The sequence below is a fragment of the Microcaecilia unicolor genome, chromosome 2, assembly GCF_901765095.1.
Source record: "Microcaecilia unicolor chromosome 2, aMicUni1.1, whole genome shotgun sequence".
Classification (NCBI taxonomy): Eukaryota; Metazoa; Chordata; class Amphibia; order Gymnophiona; family Siphonopidae; genus Microcaecilia; species Microcaecilia unicolor.
This window is the reverse complement of record NC_044032.1, coordinates 647,482,524-647,505,582: the sequence shown is the minus strand read 5'-3', so window position 1 is coordinate 647,505,582 and position 23,059 is coordinate 647,482,524. Positions and strand designations below refer to the sequence as shown.

General features: G+C 46.3%; 1 protein-coding gene across 1 annotated transcript in view; it reads left to right on the top strand.

Annotated features, from left to right (window-relative positions):
• Nucleotides 1-23,059, top strand: part of FAT4 (FAT atypical cadherin 4) — a 399,251-nt gene that overhangs the window by 215,406 nt on the left and 160,786 nt on the right. Inside the window, exon 2 of the mRNA XM_030191762.1 lies at nucleotides 5,770-5,901. Coding sequence (XP_030047622.1) covers nucleotides 5,770-5,901 — 132 coding nt within the window. The remainder of the gene's footprint in view (nucleotides 1-5,769; nucleotides 5,902-23,059) is intronic.

Genomic DNA, 23,059 nt, shown 5'->3' with positions numbered 1-23,059 from the left:
TACAGCTGAGAGTTCAAGACAGCTAAACAAATGTCCCACGGAGAGGTTATCTTAATTAATGACACCTAATATTCATGTGTGTAATAGTATACTTGTTTAACTTTTTAGGTGTGTGTTAACGCACTACCATTCTACTTCTCATGCTGATGAACTTTCTATATTTGATTGTTTAACTTACTCTATAAATTACTGTCTAACTTACTCTATAATTTACTCTATCATGTATGAACTTTGTATTTCTCACTCCGGAAATGGCGATCACCACTACGGCATAATGTAAGCCACGTTGAGCCTGCAAATAGGTGGGAAAATGTGGCATACAAATGCAACAAATAAATAAATACGTCTTCAAAGGTCTCACACAGACCATATGGTCTAAACTTTGTCCACTCTTGTAATCATCGCACACTTTTTATAAAATTCTTTCAAACTTATCATCTTTAGTGCTCAAGACTTAATGATGTAAAGTACTAACCCCTGTGTTTTCTAAGTCGCGCTGGCGGCTTCCATGCGCAAATGCTGGTACAGCCCATTCACTTTGAATGGGCTGTATTGGCATTGTCATGTGGCAACCACTAGTGCAGCTTAGTAAACAGGGGGGTAAATCACTTAGGGGCCCTTTTATTAAGCTATGGCAAAAAGTGGCCTGCGGCAGTGCGAATGTGTCTTTTGGGCACGCTCTGGGCCATTTTTTGCCGTGTCCTGGAAAAAGGGCCTTTTTTTAAGGGGTCGGATAATAGACATGCGGCAAAATAAAAACCAGTGCACGTCTATTTTTGGCCTAAGATCTTACCGCCACCCACGATTTCACGCGACACATGGGTGGTAGGCATGCAATGCGTGCACACTGCCGTTTACCGCCAGATAAGTGCCACATGGTAGAAAATAGAAAATATTTTCTACTGTGTGTTATTGGCATGCGCCAAATTCAGAATTAACACCCGGGGCACGCGGTAGCCAGGCGGTAATGCCGATTTGAGGTGCGCTGGACGTGCGTAGGCCCTTACGCTTTCACATCTTCTTTGGTCCCTTCAGGGAGATATAAATGTGTGAATGCTGCAGTTTACACTTGATATGTTTGTAAAATAATGGCTGTAGCACGTTCTAAGGCACGCTTCTTGAAACCAGAATCAGAATACTGCAGTTCAGTTGTCTGGACATTTTTAATAGTCTGTCATAGAAAATATTATTGCTGTACTATTTTTGCTTCTGATGTTTTTCAAAATGTGGCAGTAGGGCTACCGCACATGTAGCACTCACCAAATTGACACTACCACCCAGCTGTAATTTCGAAGTTGGCATCACTGTTTCCCGCGGTAGAAAATCCTATGTAATAATTTGCACCTCCAATGTTCTACGTCTGGATGCCTGAGTTCGTAACATCCATAACCACTCATTGCCCCGCCCTCGCGTCAAAACATAATGACGTCAGAGTGCGGAACAGTGAGAGGGCAGGGAAGCCAGCGCCAGCCAGCTAGAGAACATTCAGGTACAAATTGAGAGGAGGGGAGGAGAGAATCGCGGGAGAATCGCCCCTTCCCTCCCCCTCTCCGAGTTCCAGGCCCCCCCTCCTCCGAGTGCTAGCCCGACCTGCGCTACCCGCCATCTTCTCCCAGTCCTTTGCCTGCTCCTCGCCTTCCTGCATGCCACCCAGAATTTAAAAGTTCTTACCTCGGGGTCCGGCGGCAGCAGTGAAAGACGAGCAGGCACGGCGCTTCAGCCTGCCTTCCCTTCTCTCTCAGCTCTGCCTCTGGTCCCGCCTTCATTTCCTGTTTCCGCAACTCGGATGGGGGGGAGGGAGGGGGCCAGGCTGGAACTCGGACGAGAGGGGGGCCAGGAACTCAGAGGAGGAGGGAGGGAGGGGGGCCTGAAACTCGGATGAGAGGGTGGTGTAAGAAGGGGCCAAGCTGGAACTCAGAGGATAACCCTGCTAGCGCCCGTTTCATTTGTGTGAGAAACGGGTCTTTTTTACTAGTATTTTTCTATTTTCTACCATGGGGGGGAGGGGGGTGTTCTTGGCGGTAATCAGCAGCGCGGCCACATTGGCATGCGCTGCATGAGTACCGCATGTATAGTGTGTTAGCCTTTACCACTAGGTCAGTGGGTGGCGGTAAGGGCTCAAGCAGTATATAGCCACATGCTACTTTTAATTTTAGCATACGGTCATTTACTTCCCCATTAAAAAAGACTTTTTCCCCAGCCACAGTAAAAATGGCACAGCTCACGTCAAAAACAGATGCCCACACTACCACAGGACACCTTTTACTGCAGCTTAGTAAAAGGACCTTGTAGTTCTGTAGCCAAAATAGTTTTAGTGGCTGGGAAAAGTCAAAGCATGTCATGTGTTTTTAAATAAAACAGGAAAAGAGAGGATCCAAAAGTACCCAAACCAGAACAGCAAAGGAAAGCACAAATGAACCTTCAAGAATGGAACAATCCTTTAATCCAATTGATTTAATAGGCAGGGCCTTTTCTGTTATCGGGGATTTGCAAGTGTTAACTGTGGCAGTGAGAAAAAAATCTGATTTTCCAAATAGTTTCTTGCAAATTCTTCTGAAAATAGAGCTTACTTTTGATAATCTGCAAACAGGATTATTAAGAATAGAAAGTTAGATGAAGCCCCATCTTACCTAAAGGCAGGTCTTTCCTGAGCTTTAGTTTTCTACCTTGAGTCCCAGGGCAATGCAAGCAAGAGCCCTTTATAAGCATCTTCTCAATTTCAGTTGTCTTTATGCATTTAGGTTCCTTGTCATTTCTCTTTAAACTCTGTTTCTAGAGGGACATGACCTCTTGTTACCCCCCAAAAAATCATATGACCTTTGTAACTTAATGTATATGGTGATAACTGAGGCATGCTTCTGACCAGGTTTGATGGTTACTAGGCTTTTCTGTTTAGATTACTGGTGCAGATAAAGGAGAAGAATTTCTTAAAACAATAGAAACAGAGGGGTTGACATAGGGCCAGGACTGAGCACACAGGAAGCCAGTGAGGGGTAGGAAAAGACTGAAGTATCTGGAATACTTGTCAGTGTGCCAGGCAGCTAGGTGGGGTAAAGAAATGACTGGTTTTTTGTTGACAGCTAAGGGATATTTAGACTTTAGATATTGGATGAAGACCTATCTTTTTCAGAAATTTGTAGAGGGCGAGGATTTTATATTCTGTACTTCCTGGTTGTGGCTAGTTACTTTGTATTCTGATCCACATAGAACTGCAAGGTTTTTGCGGAATGCAAAAATAAACTGTTACGTTAGAGGTGCCAGAAACTGTTCTGAAAGGGAAATCTGCCCCCCTGTAACCTGAAGGGGTATGCTGCCATTTTTTTTGTTACATTTGTACCCTGCGCTTTCCCACTCATGGCAGGCTCAATGCGGCTTACCTGGGGCAATGGAGGGTTAAGTGACTTGCCCAGAGTCACAAGGAGCTGCCTGTGCCTGAACTTGGAATCGAACTCAGTTCCTCAGGACCAAAATCCACCACCCTAACCACTAGGCCACTCCTCCACTGTTGCTACTATTGGAGATTCTACAATGGAATGTTGCTATTCCACTAGAGAAGTCGGCCCTTGCAGATCACCAATGTGGCCGCGCAGGCTTCTGCTTCTGTGAGTCTGACGTCCTGCACGTACGTGCAGGACGTCAGACTCACAGAAACAGAAGCCTGCGCAGCCTTCTACATGGAATGTTGCTAGTGGAATAGCAACATTCCATGTAGAATCTCCAATAGTAGCAACAGAATCTCAATAGTAGCAACATTCCATGTAGAATCTCCAATAGTATCTATTTTATTTTTGTTACATTTGTACCCTGCGCTTTCCCACTCATGGCAGGCTCAATGCGGCTTACATGGGGCAATGGAGGCAGTGGAGGGTTAAGTGACTTGCCCAGAGACACAAGGAGCTGCCTGTGCCTGAAGTGGGAATCAAACTCAGTTCCTCAGTTCTCCAGGACCAAAGTCCACCACCGGCCCTTGCAGATCACCAATGTGGCCGCGCAGGCTTCTGCTTCTGTGAGTCTGACGTCCTGCACGTATGTGCAGGACGTCAGACTTACAGAAACAGAAGCCTGCGCAGCCTTCTACATGGAATGTTGCTAGTGGAATAGCAACATTCCATGTAGAATCTCCAATAGTAGCAACATTCCATGTAGAATCTCCAATAGTATCTATTTTATTTTTGTTACATTTGTACCCTGCGCTTTCCCACTCATGGCAGGCTCAATGCGGCTTACATGGGGCAATGGAGGGTTAAGTGACTTGCCCAGAGTCACAAGGAGCTGCCTGTGCCTGCAGTGGGAATCGACCTCAGTTGCTCAGGAACTAAGTCCACCACCCTAACCACTAGGCCACTCTGCCACTTTTCTAGCACTGAGAATGGATGGGATCTCATTTTCATTGATGTGAAATGCTTCACCTGAGTCCAGACAATACTTTGCAAATGCTGTTGTTTAGTAGTGTGGAAACAAGAAAGCAGAGTTATCATTTTATCTATCAGGTCACCTACCCTATCTTTTCCATCAATCCTCTCTCTCCAGGCCTAGCCACCTTGGTCCTTCTTTGAAAAGATAATGACAGATGTAACACTTCTAATCTGTTTTTCCTAGGTGGTCTTCCAAGTTTGGATGACCACCTAATAGTCTTTTTTCTTTCATTGTTGATGGGAAGCAGCTGCCATCCCTGTCATGTTTCACATTTACAACCCAGCTAGAAGTGGAAAATAAAAGCAAGCTTTAAAGCCTTTAATTTCACTATCCGAAGGCTTGTGAACTAAACAGTCATGCTTAAAAAGGGCGACGTGCAAATAACCCTGGCCAATATCTTTCAAACGCTGTCATTAATATTTGGGAAATAGATAAACATTACATATGGAGGGAACATTTGTTTAGTTTTTAGTATGGGAAATAAGCAGAGTGTGTGTGTATTCTTTAGCAAAACCTTTCTATTAGTGCAGGAAATAGGAAATTCTGGGAAGCTGCATGATTGAATGGGAGATTTGTATTCTAGCACTAATACTTGGAATCATAATAAATGTATAAGAGAGAATTTTACACCATTTCATTTTTCTCAATTTTGGGGCCCTTTTACTAAGCCGCGTAAGCGTCTATGTTCACCCAACACACGCCAACATGGAGTTACTGACCAGCTACTGCGTGGCTCTTGCGCTAATTTCATTTTTGGCACGCATCCGATACGCACATCTGGAAAATACATCTTATTTTCTGCCATTCGTATCGGATGCGTGCCAAGTGGCATTTGGCGTGTGTAGGTCATTACCGCCCGGTTACTGCATGAGACTTTACTGCTAGGTCAATGGCTGGCGGTAAGGTCCCAGACCCAAAATGGACACGGGGCTATTTTCATTTTGCCGCACGTCCATTTTCAGCAAACATTTTAAAAAGGCATTTTTTGTAGGTACGCTGAAAAATGGTTCTGCGTTTGCCCAAAACCTGCATCTACACTACCGCAGGCCATTTTTCAGAGCGCCTTTGTAAAAGGACCCCTTCATGGTTAAACAACTCTTGGGAATTCCACGTCAAAGGGGATTACCATGACTATTAATGGATCAGATGCACTAGAAACCGAACAAGCTATTTAATTAGTTAAAGAACTCAGATTAATTTTTAATGATGATATGGATTTTTCCCATTGTTTTATGCTATTGTTTGAAACTGTCTTGCATTCATTTAATATAAGCCATACCGTTGTTTTGCTGAGTACTCAGTTTTTTAATATGAGCTTGACACTTGTGCTCATGTGATATTATTTCTCCTTAGGTTGAAATAACACTTCAGGATATCAATGATAATCCACCGGTGTTCCCTAGCGATCTGCTTGATTTAACTGTACAAGAAAATATTGGCGATGGATCCAAGATAATGCAGCTAACCGCAACAGATGCTGATGAGGTAGGAAGATTGGAATACAGCCAAAGCAATGTTTTGTATGATATTTCCATTGAGAGCGAGGCCTTGATTACAAGCAGAATAAGAAAGAGAGAAAATAGTCTGGCCTGTCATCATAATGCCTGCAAAGTTGTCATCTTTTCTACTAATATAGCAGTACAGATGAAAACAAAAGAAAGCAAGCGTTCAAAGCTATTTTCTTTATAGTTTTGTATGTTGTGTTTTTCCATCATCAGACAGGATTGAGTTAGGCACACAAGTGGGTGACATCATTGCATGTTGCAGGATAAAACAGCTATCTCACAGCTCAGGCGTGAGGGGGATAGTTGAGGTGCACTACGGCAGTTACACATGTTATTTGTTAAACTGAAATATCCTGCGTTCTATTACCACAGCACGCATTAATATAAGTGACCACTGGGTACATAATAATGAGATGCAAAGCATGCAAATGCACACAAAACACGTCATTAATATGCAAATTGAATAATGCCGCTTGCAATGAACCCCACAAATAACGCCAGCTCAAAGCTTACATTATTTTTTCTTGTTTGGGAACATCGGGCTACTAACTTGGCCTGCATATTAAAGGGACCATGAAAATGCAATGTGCTCCCTCTTTCCCCTAGAAGATAACCTCAATCACATCCTTCCCGAAGGCTTCTCAGCATATTTGACACCTCAGGCCAATCGTTTTTAAACCCCCCTCCCTCCATCAGTGATAGAAACGATGTATGTATGTCTGTCTCCTAGTACTGTGCAAAATATAAAGATAGTAGATGTAAATTTGAAAAAAACTAACAAATACCAATCACCACTTTACAAATTAACAAATTAAATAAATATAAAAAATAAGATAATACCAATACATCTAGCTTTCAGAGACCAAAACCTTTTTCCTCAGATCAGTACATTATAGTGCTGTTGCGGTATCCTGTCCTGACACAAGGAAGGGGGTTTTGGTCTCCAAAAGTTAGTCAAAATCTATTAAAATTACTCCAATAAAAAGATTACCTTATTTCCATTTTCTATTTGTAAACATTTATTAACACATTTTATCTACCTTTGTTGGCTCTGGTTTCTGTTTTCATCATCTGCTCTTCACTCCCTCCTTTCCATCCAGCGTTTGTCCCCTCTCTGCCTCTCCATCCAGGGTCTGCCCCCTCTCTCTGCCCCTTTCCATCCAGCATCTGCCCCCTCTCTCTGCCTCTTTCCATCCAGCATCTGCCCCCTCTCTCTGCCTCTTTCCATCCAGCATCCGCCCCCTCTCTCTACCTCTTTCCATCCAGCTGGCCCCTCTCTCTGCCCCTTTCCATCCAGCTTCTGGCCCTTCTCTCTGCCCCTCCATCCAGCATCTGCCCCTCTCTCTGCCCCCTCTATCCAGTGTCTGCCCTTATTTCTGTCTACCTTTGTTGTCTCTGGTTTCTGCTTTCCTCATCTGCTCTTCACTCTTTCATTTCCATCCAGCATCTGCCCCCTTCCATCCACAATCTGCCCCCTCTCTCTGTCCTTTTCCACCCAGAGTCTGCCCCCTCTCTCTGCCCCTTTCTGACCAGTGTCTGCCCTTTCTGCCCTTCTATCCAGAGACTGCCCCTTCTTTGCCCCTCCACCCAGCATCTGCCCCCTCTCTCTGCCTCTTTCCATCCAGCATCTGCCCCCTCTCTCTGCCTCTTTCCATCCAGCATCCGCCCCCCTCTCTCTACCTCTTTCCATCCAGCTGGCCCCTCTCTCTGCCCCTTTCCATCCAGCTTCTGGCCCTTCTCTCTGCCCCTCCATCCAGCATCTGCCCCTCTCTCTGCCCCCTCCATCCATTGTCTGCCCTTATTTCTGTCTACCTTTGTTGTCTCTGGTTTCTGCTTTCCTCATCTGCTCTTCACTCTTTCATTTCCATCCAGCATCTGCCCCCTTCCATCCACAATCTGCCCCCTCTCTCTGTCCTTTTCCACCCAGAGTCTGCCCCCTCTCTCTGCCCCTTTCTGACCAGTGTCTGCCCTTTCTGCCCTTCTATCCAGAGACTGCCCCTTCTTTGCCCCTCCACCCAGCATCTGCCCCTCTCTTTGCCCCCTCCATCCAGTGTCTGCCCTTATTTCTGTCTACCTTTGTTGTCTCTGGTTTCTGCTTTCTTCATCTGCTCTTCACTCTTTCATTTCCATCCAGCATTTGCCCCCTCTCTCTGTCCCTTTCCATCCATAGTCTGCCGCTCTCTCTGTCCTCTCCATCCAGCGTCTGCTCTTTCTCTCCCTTCCATCAGCATCTGCCCCCTCCATCCAGCGTCTGCCCTTTCACTCCCTTCCATCTGGATCGTCCCCTGTCGCTCCCTTCCATCCAGTGCTTCTGGCTCCCCTATTTCCTTTTTATATTTCATGCCCCCCCCCCCCATTCTGCTCCTCATGGTCCTGCTCCAAACTAGCAGCAGCAAAAAAGCTTTAAAAAAAAAGCCAAGGCAATATAAAAATATTAAGATCGTGCGGCCTAATTACCTGTGGCTTTTGTCTCTGCTCTGGAACTGGAAATGACCTCAAAGGGGCGGGGTCGGCAGCCACTAGGAGTGCAGAGACCCAAGATATTTACTTTTGCTGCCACTGCTGCTTTTCTGGCAGGCTAGCGGCAGCGACAGCCCCAGGGGGGTGGAAATGCAGGCTGGAGGAAGGTGAGAAATGGAGAGGAGACGCCCAGAGGAAATGCAGTGGTGGCGACCCGGTGGAGGTTGCAGGAAGGCGTGGGCTGCGGAATAAGTTTAAAGTTTTAGGAGAAGGGACCGATGGAGCAGCAGGAACAGAACCACCCTCCTTTGATCTGCACCCGGGGCAGTCCACCCCTGCCCTTGATACGCCACTGCTTCTCAGATTCATATCTTCTCATGAAGAGCACTCCACCCTATAGCAGGGCCGCCAAGAGACTAGGCCGGGCCCAGGGCAAGGCCACCCTGCCTACGCCCCCCTGCCACTGCCGCCCCCCCCCCGCCGCTGCAGTCCGCGGTCTCACCATGCCTGCTTCCACGGCTCCGGGCCCCCTGCATTCAAGGCGGCAGTCGCAGATCGCCTCTCTTCTGGCCTTCCCTCCCTGTGTCCCACCCTCGTCTGACGTAACCTGCGTGAGGGCGGGACACAGGGAGGGAAGGCCCGAAGGGAGGCGATCTGCAGACTGCCACTGCTGCGATTCTTTCACACGGAGCGAGGTCGAGGTGAAGCGCTATGATTTGAATTCAGGGGGGCCCAGCCCGGTGGTGGACAGAAGGGGTGAGTGGAGGGGACTGCGGTGCTGGGCCCCCCTTGGAGGCCTGGGGAATTTTGTCCCCCCTGCCCCCCCTCTCGGCAGCCCTGCCCTATACAAATGCATACCGAAAGAACTCCCTCATCACAACTCCTCCCAAAGACCCCCATCCTCCAGTAGACCCTCTCACCTATCTGTCCAAATCTCTGGTTTCTAGTGGTTCTGTATAGGAATGAACCCTAGTTTCTCCTACCCCTGCTGGTGCTCGGTTTAAAATTGCACTAGTGACTCCTCGTGATAATCTTGCAGTACTACTACAAAGGGTCAAGCTGCCTTTATATGACAGTACAAGACTACTGCTAGAGGTGCCCAAGCCATTTTGAACCTGGCCTCAGACCAGGGACTGGGACAGGTACGCCTACAGGGGCCTAAGGGAGGGTGGGGATTTGGGGGGGGAGGAGAAAAGGGGGGGGGCTTTTCAGGTGGGTTGTGATGGAGGTTTCTTTGAGGGGCTTGAGTTCTGAGGCTTTTGAAAGGAGGGATGTGTGTGGAGGGGATCTTCAGGGGGAAGGTGGAGAAGATTCTTTGTAATGCTAGGATCATTGAACTGTGGATTAACAGCCTGATGCTCTTGGGCAGTATCAATACACAGCTTTGAGGTTAATCATGTATCGTGCAAGTTATTAATCTGCAGTCCTGAGATAGTGCAGGTTAGTGACTCCTGCAGTAAAAGCCCAATTTACACTGCACCTTAATAACTACCCCCATTAGTTTACAGTTATAATCTTGCATGGCCCTTCCCACAAATAGCAGCCTCCTGGGCACATTTTTGTTCTTCCAGTCTGCCAAATGTATGTGAAACAAACCTCTCCAGTTGTATAAGAAATTATTACTATACAATGTCTCCAAATGGGTTATTTGTTTTGTGCATACAGTGACAGTATTGTAATTCACTCCTAAGCCAGGGTATGTGGAGCATGATCTCAGTCTCTCAAATTTACTGCTAATGCTTATCAAAGTACGGAATTCAAACATGCGTGGGATAAACATAAAGGAATCCTGCTCAGAAGGAAGGGATCCCCAGAAGCTTAGCCGGTGGTGGGAGGCAGAGGTGGGGATAGTGCTGGGCAGACTTATATGGTCTGTGCCAGAGCTGGTGGTGGGAGGCGGGGTTGGTGGTTGGGAAGCGGGGATAGTGCTGGGCAGACTTATACGGTCTGTGCCAGAGCCGGTGGTGGGAAGCGGGACTGGTGGTTGGGAAGCGGGGATAGTGCTGGGCAGACTTATACGGTCTGTGCCAGAGCCGATGGTGGGAGGCAGGGATAGTGCTGGGCAGACTTATACGGTCTGTGCCAGAGCCGGTGGTGGGAGGCGGGGCGGGTGGTTGGGGGGCGGGGATAATGCTGGGCAGACTTATACAGTCTGTGCCCTGAAAAAGACAGGTACAAATCAAGGTAAGGTATACACAAAAAATGGCACATGTGAGTTTATCTTGTTGGGCAGACTGGATGGACCGTGCAGGTCTTTTTCTGCCGTCATCTACTATGTTACTATGTTACTTGCATTGCCTTCTCCGTCTCTCTTTCTCCAGTCTCATATTCCCCCTCTATCTTTCACTCGCTCCCTAGTCCCCCATTTCCATCCTCTACACTCACTTTTTTCAGTCCTCCCATCCCCTCACCAGCCTCAGCTCCATCTTTGTCTCTCCTTCTTTCTCTTACCTCTAAACCATTCTTCTATCTTTTACCCTCTAACCTATCTCCTATTCCTCTCTTTCACCATCTTTTCAGCCTTATTTAGCCCCTTCAGAGATCTGTGCCCTTCCTTTCTCATACCCATGCAGAGTACCCCATCCCTTTTTAGTGTAAGAACATAAACGTTGCCATACTGGGACAGACCGAAGGTCCATCAAGCCCAGTATCCTGTTTGCAACAGTACCTGGCAAGATTCCAGAACAGTAAAACAGATTTTATGACCTTATCCTAGAAACAAGCAGTGGATTTTCCCAAGTCTATCGTAATAATGGCTTATGGACTTTTCTTTTAGGAAATTATCCAAACCTTTTTTAAACCCTGCTAACTATCTGTTTTTACCACATTCTCTGGCAACAGATTCCAGAGCTACTACTTAGCAGCTTCATTGTGTGCCCCCTAGTCCTAGTATTTGTGGAAAGAGTAAATACTAGGATTAGGGGCATACAGTTAAGCTATTAAATAGTAAATTTAAAACAAGCCAGAGAAAATATTTGATCATTCAACATATAATTAAACTCTGAAATTTGTTGCCAGAGAGAATATGGTGAAAGCAATATCTCATCCTCTCTTCATTTCTCCAAGTCATTCACACTATTGTCTCAACATCTCCCATACTTCATCCCCTTTCTGTTATCCTCATTTCATATGCTCACTCATATTCCCAACTCATGCCTGTCTTATCAAAATTCCCATCAGTATCACCATTCCCTAACACACACCCCTCACTATATCTTCCAAATTTCTACTCAGTCTCACCTGTCCATAATTCCCTGTTTTTCCTCCCAGTACATTCTCACCAAATCCCAGTTCTTCCAAGTCCAGTTCTTCTGCTCTGTTCCCCTCTCCCACCCCTCCTGAGTACGATCTATCTCTTGCTCTGTTCCACCCACCCGAGTCCCATCCAGCTTCTGTCATTGCTGTGCATTGTGGAAGGCATTTCAGATTATTTAGGCCAAAGTGCTAGAAGTGTTATCAGCTGGTTTTGGCTTCGACAGAACAGAATAATGCAGTCCTAACTTTTCCTCATGGCTTGTCAGAATTTGTAGTTCTGGTTTTATTTGCAACATTGAAACCAGAAATCTATTCATGCAAAACTAGGGCTGGCTAAGCCTGAAATCATTTGATAAAAGCTCTTGCTGTTTGAAGCTGTAATGAGCTTTATACTAGAAATAAGAGAATGACAACTGCATTACTACTACTACTATTTAGCATTTCTATAGCGCTACAAGGCATACGCAGCGCTGTACAAACATAGAAGAAAGACAGTCCCTGCTCAAAGAGCTTACAATCTAATAGACAAAAAATAAAGTAAGCAAATCAAATCAATTAATGTGAACGGGAAGGAAGAGAGGAGGGTAGGTGGAGGCGAGTTGTTACAAGTGGTTACCAGTCAAAAGCAATGTTAAAGAGGTGGGCTTTCAGTCTAGATTTAAAGGTGGCCAAGGATGGGGCAAGACGTAGGGGCTCAGGAAGTTTATTCCAGGCGTAGGGTGCAGCGAGACAGAAGGCGCGAAGTCTGGAGTTGGCAGTAGTGGAGAAGGGAACAGATAAGAAGGATTTATCCATGGAGCGGAGTGCACGGGAAGGGGTGTAGGGAAGGACGAGTGTGGAGAGATACTGGGGAGCAGCAGAGTGAGTACATTTATAGGTTAGTAGAAGAAGTTTGAACAGGATGCGAAAACGGATAGGGAGCCAGTGAAGGGTCTTGAGGAGAGGGGTAGTATGAGTAAAGCGACCCTGGCGGAAGACGAGACGGGCAGCAGAGTTTTGAACCGACTGGAGAGGGGGGAGGTGACTAAGTGGGAGGCCAGCAAGAAGCAGATTGCAGTAGTCTAAACGAGAGGTGACAAGGGTGTGGATGAGGGTTTTGGTAGAGTGCTCGGAAAGAAAGGGGCGGATTTTACGGATGTTGTAAAGAAAGAAACGACAGGTCTTGGCAATCTGCTGGATATGAGCAGAGAAGGAGAGAGAAGAGTCAAAGATGACCCCAAGGTTTCGAGCTGAGGAGACAGGGAGAATGAGAGAGCCATCAACAGAAATAGAAAACGGGGGGAGCGGGGAGGTGGGTTTGGGGGGGAAAATGAGAAGCTCGGTAGGATTAGATGATATCTGAAATTCAACTGGGTATGGAACAGACCGCTTAGCAGACTGGCTGTTGAGTCTGAACTGTAATCAACCAGCAGATAATTTGTAGGTCCAGCCTGAAACGTCCCTGCTTGACTTGCTCTTCATACAGATATCCTTTGATTCCATCTTTTCTTGTCAATGGGTGGCGGTAAAGTCTCAGGCCGAAAATGGACATGTTTTCAGCCACCCCCCCAAAAAAAGGCCTTTTTTCCAGGTGCGCTGAAAAACGGACCTGCGCACATCCAGTATACACGCCTACACCATCGCAGGACATTTTTTTGGCGCACCTTAGTAAAAGAGCCCCTCAAATAGGAGTGGCCTAGTGGTTAGGGTGGTGGACTTTGGTCCTGAGGAACTGAGTTCGATTCCCGGCACAGGCAGCTCCTTGTGACTCTGGGCAAGTCACTTAACCCTCCATTGCCCCATGTAAGCCGCATTGAGCCTGCCATGAGTGGGAAAGCGCGGGGTACAAATGTAACAAAAATAAAATAGATACTATTGGAGATTCTACATGGAATGTTGCTACTATTGGAGATTCTATATGGAATGTTGCTACTATTTGAGGTTCTGTTGCTACTATTGGAGATTCTACATGGAATGTTGCTACTATTGGAGATTCTACATGGAATGTTGCTATTCCACTAGCAACATTCCATGTAGAAGGCTGCGCAGGCTTCTGTTTCTGTGAGTCTGACGTCCTGCACGTACGTGCAGGACGTCAGACTCACAGAAGCAGAAGCCTGTGCGGCCACATTGGTGATCTGCAAGGGCTGACTTCTACATGGAATGTTGCTAGTGGAATAGCAACATTCCATGTAGAATCTCCAATAGTAGCAACAGTGGAGGAGTGGCCTAGTGGTTAGGGTGGTGGACTTTGGTCCTGAGGAACTGAGTTCGATTCCCACTTCAGGCACAGGCAGCTCCTTGTGACTCTGGGTAAGTCACTTAACCCTCCATTGCCCCATGTAAGCCGCATTGAGCCTGCCATGAGTGGGAAAGCGCAGGGTACAAATGGAACAAAAATAAAATAGATACTATTGGAGATTCTACATGGAATGTTGCTACTATTGGAGATTCTACATGGAATGTTGCTATTCCACTAGCAACATTCCATGTAGAAGGCTGCGCAGGCTTCTGTTTCTGTGAGTCTGACGTCCTGCATGTACGTGCAGGACGTCAGACTCACAGAAGCAGAAGCCTGCACGGCCACATTGGTGATCTGCAAGGGCTGGTGGTGGATTTTTGTCCTGAGGAACTGAATTCAATTCCCACCTCAGGCAGCTCCTTGTGACTCTGGCAAGTCACTTAACCCTCCATTGCCCCATGTAAGCTGCATTGAGCCTGCCATGAGTGGGAAAGCGCAGGGTACAAATGAAACAAAAATAAATAAATAAAAATAAATAGTAGCAAGATATCATGCTACTAATCCCAGGGCAAGCAGTGGCTTCCCCATGTCTGTATCAATAGCAGACTATAGACTTTTCCTCCAGGAGCTTGTCCAAATCTTTTGTAAGCGCAGTTATGTTCCAGAACTTAACTGTTTGCTGAGTGAAAAAATGTCTTCTCTATATTTGTTTTAAAAGTATTTCCATGTAATTTGATGGTCTTTGTACTTTTTGAAAGAGTGAAAAATCGAATCACTTGTACTCGTTCTATACCACTCAGGATTTTGTAGACCACCTTAATATCCCCCCTCAGCTGTCTCTTTTCCAAGCTGAAGAGAACTTAACCTCTTTAGCATTACGACAGCCTTTTAAATATATCCAATTACTGGTCTGAGTATCATCTACTACTACTACTTAGCATTTCTATAGCGCTGCCAGGGTTACGCAGCGCTGTACAAGTTTAAACACGGGGAGGGACAGTCCCTGCTCAAGAGAGCTTACAATCTAATGGTAACATGCTACGTAGTCAGTGTAGGTAACAGGAATGGGGAAGGTGGTTAGGCGCCAAAAGCAAGGGAGAAGAGATGGGTCTTGAGTAAGGACTTGAAGATGGGCAGGGAGGGCGCATGGTGTATGGGCTCAGGAAGTCTGTTCCAGGCATAAGGTGCTGCGAGGCAGAAGGGGCGGAGTCTGGAGTTAGCGGTGGTGGAGAAGGGTACAGATAGGAGTGATTTGTCCTGAGAGCGGAAGTTACGGGTGGGAACATACGGGGAGAGGAGGGTAGAGAGGTAATGGGGGGCAGCAGATTGAGTGCACTTGAAGGTCAATAGGAGAAGCTTGAACTGCATACGGTAGTGGATTGGGAGCCAGTGAAGCGACTTTAGGAGAGGAGTGATATGAGAGTATCGGTTCACGCGGTAGATAAGACGTACGACGGAATTTTGGACAGATTGGAGGGGGGATAGGTGGCTAAGCGGGAGGCCAGCGAGGAGAAGGTTGCAATAGTCAAGATGAGAGGTAACGAGCGAGTGGACGAGGGTTCAGGTGGTCTGTTCAGAGAGGAATGGGCGAATTTTGCTAATATTATAGAGGAAGAAGCGACAGGTCTTAGCTGTCTGCTGGATATGGGCAGAGAAGGAGAGGGAGGAATCGAAGATGACTCCGAGATTGCGTGCTGAAGAGACGGGGAGGATGAGGGTGTTGTCAACAGAGACGGAAAGTGGGGGAAGAGGAGAAGAGGGTTTGGGTGGAAAGATAAGGAGCTCAGTCTTTGCCATGTTCAATTTCAGATGCCGGTTGGACATCCAGGCAGCGATGTCGGAAAGGCAGGCTGAAACTTTGGCCTGGGTTTCGACTGTGATGTCGGGAGTGGAGAGGTAAAGCTGGGTGTCATCGGCATAGAGATGGTACTGGAAACCATGTGATGAGATCAACGAGCCTAGGGAAGAGGTGTATATCGAGAAGAGAAGTGGTCCAAGGACAGATCCTTGAGGAACCCCAACAGAGAGCGGGACGGGGGTGGAAGAGGAGCCATTAGAAGATACTCTGAAGGTGCTTTGGGAAAGATGCGATGAGAACCAGGAGAGGATGGAGCCCTGGAACCCAAATGAAGACAGTGTGTCAAGAAGTAAATTATGATTGACGGTATCAAAGGCGGCGGATAAGTCGAGGAGGATGAGGATGGAATAATGGCCTTTGGATTTGGCGAGGAACAGGTCTAACCAGATAACCTCTGGCTCTGCCCCAAGCTCCACTTACAGACTGCCCTGGTACTATTTGGATAGTACTGAGGCGGTCAGAGGAAATCTTTAGCAGCAGTATTCGATTAGTGCTGCTGAGTGTCCCTGTCAGTTAGCAGATCCTGGTACCAGATAAGGGCCTTTGAAGAGTTTGGTCTTTTCCATTTCTGGAGCTATGGTGCAGGTCGAGCTGGGGTTTTGATGCTGCTTCACCTGCAAGGCAAAATTGCTAGAAGCGATGCCCACAAGCAGTGTGGTTCGCTTTTCAGACCTTACTCAGTGAGTGCCTCCTCTATCTTTCTTGATGATGTCGCTTCTTCCTCTTTAACATCAGCAAAATTCGCCCTTTCCTCTCTGAGCACACCACCCGAACTCTCGTCCACGCTCTCATTACCTCTCGCCTTGACTACTGCAACCTATTCCTCACTGGCCTCCCACTTAACCATCTATCCCCCCTTCGATCTGTTCAGAACTCTGCTGCACGTCTTATCTTCCGCCTGAACCGATATACTCATATCACCCCTCTCCTCAAGTCACTTCACTGGCTTCCGATCAGATACCGCATTCAATTCAAGCTTCTCCTTCTTACCTACAAATGCAGTCAGTCTGCAGCCCCTCATTACCTCTCCACCCGTTACCTCCGCTCACAGGACAAATCCCTCCTCTCAGTACCCTTCTCCACCACCGCCAATTCCAGGCTTCGTCCATTCTGCCTCGCCTCACCCAATGCTTGGAATAAACTTCCTGAGCCCTTACGCCAAGCCCCCTCCCTACCCATCTTCAAATCCTTACTCAAATCCACCTCTTCAATATTGCTTTCGGCACCTAACCTTTATACCTTTCAGGAAATCTAGACTGCCCATTTTGATGACCCCCTACTTGTCTGACTGTACATTTTATCCTTTAGATTGTAAGCTCCTTTGAGCAGGGACTGTCCTTCTATGTTAAATTGTACAGCGCTGCGTAACCCTAGTAGCGCTTTAGAAATGTCAAATAGTAGTAGTAGTATGATAATATTGTCTGATAAGGCTGTATCCTAGTCACGGGACTTATTGAACCATTTTTCTGTGACATCTCTAATATCTAGATCTGGTTTCACCAGCTTGCAAATCTGTAATTTTATTACCTAGACCAGTACTCTGCACTAATTTTTAAGTCAGGCCCACTTTGGATTCAAAGGTACTGGAGGAGAGCTGACAAAATATGTTCCCATTCCCGGCCGTGACGCAAATCATCAGTTCAACACCACAAGCGGCCCATTACATACAGCAGTGACAAAGGTTAACTGCCAGTGATTGGGTCAAGCGGAGTCCAGTTGCAGATTGCATAGTCTAGGGATTTTTTTTTCTGTGTGAAAAATTGTCTGTGTATATTCAAAAGCCTATTTATGGCTGCTATGTGACATAATAAAGTGATTCATGTACTTTAAACATGGGGGTAATGTAAGTAAATGGAGACCTTGCAACAGGATATATAAAACTCTACAAATCTTGCCACATGGAGTGACCGTTCTAGCTGCTGAGTTCTCAACTTAGTCTTTTATAGTGTTGGTTGGAAGTACCGTAACTTCAAATTTATTACCTACTGAAGTTCTGCTTGAATTAAAGGGCATGAACAACAAAATTTATGTCCCAAGTTTGAAACAGCTTACATTGATACTGGTTTTAGTACCTCTGTAATCCGTTTCGTTCACATTCCCCAAGCCAACAGCTGTTTTCTTTGCAAAGGCCTCTACTAGAAAAACAGAATTTCAGTGAAACATTGCAGTCGTGTACATATGAGAAAATGTTTGTGAACCCCTCCTAGGATGATTGTGTATTTTAGCATAATTTATAATCAAAACATGATTAGGTCCCACTATAAATCCAGAAAAAAAAAAGAGAGAACCCAATTGAATAAATAATGTGAGCAAGTGCAAAGTGATTTGATGTGGGAAAGAGAAATCCGAACTATAGCTACGTAATGCAAGGTTGCACATTAGGAATCACCGCCCAGGAAAAGAATCTAGTTATCACCGTTGATGATACGTTGAAACCGTCTGCTACTTATTCTACGGTGGCTAAGAAAGCAAATAGAATATTAGGAATTATTAGGAAATGAATGGAAAACAAAAATGAGAATGTTATAATGCCTTTGTATTGCTCCATGAAGCGGCCGCACCTCAAATACTGTGTGTAGTTCTGTATCTCAAAAAAGATATAGTGGAATTAGAAAAGGTACAGAGACGGGTGAAGAAAATGATAAAGGGGATGGGACGACTTCCGTATGAGGAAAAGCTTAAAGCGGCTAGGGCTCTTCAGCTTGGAGAAGAGGTGTCTGAGGGGGAATATGATAGAGGTCTATAAAATGCTGACTGGAGTGGAATGGGTAGAATTGAATCCTTTCCAAAAATACTAGGACTAGGGGGCACGCAATGAAGCTACTAAGTAGTAAATTTAAAACAAACTGGAGAAAATATTTCTTCGCTCAAAAGTGTAATTAAACTTTGGAATTTGTTGCCAGAGAATGTGTTAAAAGCCATTAGCTTAGCAGGGTTTTAAAAATGTTTGCATAAAAGTCCATACGATGTACTTCAGAAAATCTACTGTTTATTTCTAGAGTAAGCAGCATAAAATGTATTGTACTGTTTTGGGATCTTGCCAGGTACTTGTGACCTTGATTGGCCACTGTTGGAAACAGGATACTGGGCTTGATGGACCTTCGGTTTGTCCCAGTATGGCAACGCTTATGTTCTTATAATATGCAACAAAAAATTCAAGTGTAATTGCCCTTATGTGAAAACATATGTGAATCCTTCTTGAACAGAAATTACTTCAAATATTGATCAGTCTCGCACAATATCCTTGAGGAATTTTGGCCTATTTCAACTCTGTGGCATTTGAGGCTCTCTTTTCACGAATAGCTTGTTTTGAGGTCTTGCCACAACATTTTAGTAGGGCATAGGTCAGGACTTTTAGTTCACCACTCTAAAACAAAAAGTTATCTCTTTAGCTATTTTGTAGTAGATTTACTTGCATGGTCTCTATCCACAATCCTCTCAGTAAATGCCTGGAATAATATACAAGAATTTATTTTTCAGTACGTGATGCTATTTCTGATGCTGGTTTTGTTCTGTTGGAATGACCAAATTGGCCATAGGGAGGCTAATTCTTTTGTAAATCATACTGAACCCTGGAGCACTCTGATTCTAAATACCTCCAGCCAGTGGCGTTCCTAGGGGCGCTGACACCCGGGGCGGATCGCAGATGCGCCCTGCCCCCTGGGTGCAGCGCCCCCTCCCGGAACAGTGAGACCCCCCCCCCCCCGGCGAAGTAACCCCCCGGGTGCAGCGAGGCCCCCTGGCGAAAGAACCCTCCCCCCGGGGTGCACGCCGCTGGGGGGGGGGGGGTGCTGCGCGCCTGTCGGCTCTTCGTTTCCATGCTCCCTCTGCCCCGGAACAGGAAGTAACCTGTTCCGGGGCAGAAGGAGCATGAAAACGAAGACTCGACAGGCGCGCGCCCCCCCCCCCAAGCGGCGTGCACCCGGGGCGGACCGCCCCCACCGCCCCCCCCCCCCCTTGGTGCGCCACTGCCTCCAGCAGCTGTTCTAGTAAACTATTTCCTCACTCACCTGAAACCAAGAAAGCACTGACTTTACATTGTTACTGTACACATAATAAATTCCTATACCGCAACTGCCTGGTTCAGAGCGATTTACCATCAAGTAAAAGAGGCCAAGACTATTTCTTGGGAAAAATTAACAGAAAGAAAATCAACTACACACACAAAAGATTTTAGAGAATGATATCGTCAAGAATTCATTAAAAGCTATGGGCCCTGTTGAGAAAAACGTGCTAATATTTTTAACTCGCACTAAAAATTAGCACACGCTAATCATGTAGACGTCCATAGGAATATTATGGGCTTGTACATGGTTAGTGCGTGTTCAAATTCTTCTTAACTTTCAGGACGATTTCTTTAATTTTAATATGTAAAAGAAAAGAATTTCAGACCATGTGAGCTTGTTTTGCAAGTTAACTTGTATTGCAAGTAGAGAACAGCGGATATGGTCCCTCTTCACAAAAGTGATGATAGGGAAGAAGCTGGAAACTACAAGCCGGTAGGCCTCACTTCGGTTATTGGAAAAGTAATGGAAGCGATGCTGAAGGAAAGGATAGTGAATTTACTGGAAGCCAATAAGTTGCAAGATCTGAGACAACATGGTTTTACCAAAGGTAAATCATGCCAAACGAATCTCATTGAATTCTTTGACTGGGTGACAGGAGAATTAAATCAAGGACGTGCTATGGACGTCATCTACTTAGATTTCAGCAAAGCTTTTGACACAGTTCCCCACAGGAGGCGCTTTGGTGAACTGGATTAGGAACTGGTTGATGGACAGACGCCAGAGGGTGGTGGTAAATGGAATTCGATCGGATGAGGGTAAGGTGAGTAGTGGAGTGCCTCAGGGATCGGTGCTGGGGCCGATTCTGTTCAATATATTTGTGAGTGACATTGCCAAGGGGTTAGAAGGTAAAGTTTTTGCGGACAATACTAAGATTTGTGACAGAGTGGAGGGAGTGGAAAACATGAAAAAGGATCTGCAGAAGCTAGAAGAATGGTCTAAGTTTTGGCAATTAAAATTCAATGCGAAGAAATGCAAAGTGATGCAGTTAAGGAATAGAAATCCACAGGAGATGTATGTGTTAGGCGGTGAGAGTCTGATATATACAGACGGAGAGAGGGATCTTGGGGTGATAGTATCTGAGGATCTGAAGACGACGAAACAGTGTGACAAGGTGGTGGCCATAGCTAGAACGTTGCTAGGCTGTATAGAGAGAGGTGTGACCAGCAGAAGAAAAGAAGTTTTAATGCCCCTGTATAAGTCATTGGGGAGGCCCCACCTAGAGTATTGTGTTCAGTTTTGGAGGCCGTATCTTGCGAAAGATGTAAAAAAAATAGAAGCGGTGCAGAGAAAAGCTACGAGAATGGTATGGGATTTGCATTACAAGACGTATGAGGAGAGACTTGCTGACCTGAACATGTATACCCTAGAGGAAAGGAGAACCAGGGGTGATATGATACAGACGTTCAAATATTTGAAAGGTATTAATCTGCAAACGAACCTTTTCCATAGATGGGAAGGCGGTAGAACGAGAGGACATGAAATGAGATTGAAGGGGGGCAAACTCAAGAAAAATGTCAGGAAGTATTTTTTCACGGAGAGAGTGGTGGGTGCTTGGAATGCCCTCCCGCGGGAGGTGGTGGAGATGAAAACGGTAACGGAATTCAAAAATGCGTGGGATAAACATAAAGGAATCCTGTTCAGAAGGAATGGATCCTCAGAAGCTTAGCCAAAATTGGGTGGCAGAGCTAGTGGTTAGGAGGCGGGGCTGGTGCTGGGTCTGTGCCCTGAAAATGGCAGATACAAATCAAGGTCAGGTATACGCAAAAAGTAGCACATATGAGTTTATCTTGTTGGGCAGACTGGATGGACCGTACAGGTCTTTCTCTGCCATGATCTACTATGTTACTATATAATTTGAATTTCTTTAGTCCTCTGATTGTTGGAAAAACAAAAAGCCAGTTTTGACAAGATCTTGTTTCTCTGTTATTAGTTATAAATTCCAAATGATCTATAATATAAGCAGGGCATTCACCTCTTAAAAATCTTATATAATAGGCAAGAAAATGTATACAGAATCCTCGCCTCTATTGGTAACCAATGGAGTTCAGCAAAGCAACACCAGATTCTATTGTTCTTTTTCAATGAAATAATGAGTCTAACTGCAGTATTTTGTATAGATTGTAATCTGCAAATTATTTGTTTAGAAGCACCCAAATAGTTTAATTTGGCTAGAAGCAATGCCTGAACTGCTCAAGTTGAACGAACTTCTTATATGTCTCAGATTCTTTAAAAGAAAAAAAAACACTTTTCATTAAGTTTTTTGTGGTTCTAAAGAAAGAGTTTGGTGTATATGGACCCCCCCCCCCCCCCCCATCCAAGATTTTAACTTCTGGAGATAATTCATATCTTGTCTTATTTGATCTAATTGTGGATCAGGATCATTATTCAGCAGTAGAACTTTAGGGGCCCTTTTACTAAAGGTTTGCCGCGTGGCAACCCGGATCTACCTCCAGCCCAATGCAGGGGCCGGTGGTAGTTCCATCCCCAGCGAGCGCAGTTTCCGGTGCTAGTGGAAATATTGAAAAAATATTTCCGCAGGGTTAGCGCAGGAACCCTCACTGCCACCTCAATGGGTGGTAGGAAGTGCTCCCACCCAAAATGGCTGCGCAGTAAGTACAAACTTACCGCACGGCCATTTCATTTTTAGTTATTTTCCCCCGCTGCTGTAAAAGGGGCCCTGGTGCGCAGCAAAAACGGCTGCTGCTGCTAGTGCAGTGCCCCTTTTACCGCATCATTCTATATAAATGAGCGTGGACCGGCTCACCCGCAAATGCGCAATAGAGCCCGAACGTTAGCAAAAGTCCATGCCTCGCCTCCACCAGCAGTACAGGCCAAACGTTCAGTGATCCATTGCCGGCGTCGCTGTCCCGCCCCTTCCACCGACGGAGGCTATGTGCGTTGCTAAGGGGAGGGAGACAGCAGAAAGAGCAGCAGCAGCCCCCCTCTCTGAGAACCGGACGGCCTCAGAGTCCACCGTGGGAACCGCCTTTGAGAGCCCGATGTCCCGAGGTCGCCGGCGCACCAACCTCCACCCCCCCCCTCTCCAACGTCACCGCCGCGGCTCCTGCCCCCCTCCGTGCCGGGCCCCCTAACTACGCTGCCGCTTCCACCCCCACGAGGTTGCCGCCGGCACTACCCCCTCCACCACCCTCCCCGAGGTCGCCGAAGCACCAACCTCTACCCCCCTCCCTGACGTTGCCTCCGCTCCCCCCCCCTCCCTTCCGGGCCCCCTGCACCGACATGACAGTGCTTCTCACCTCCGTGTGAAAGTGCTGCA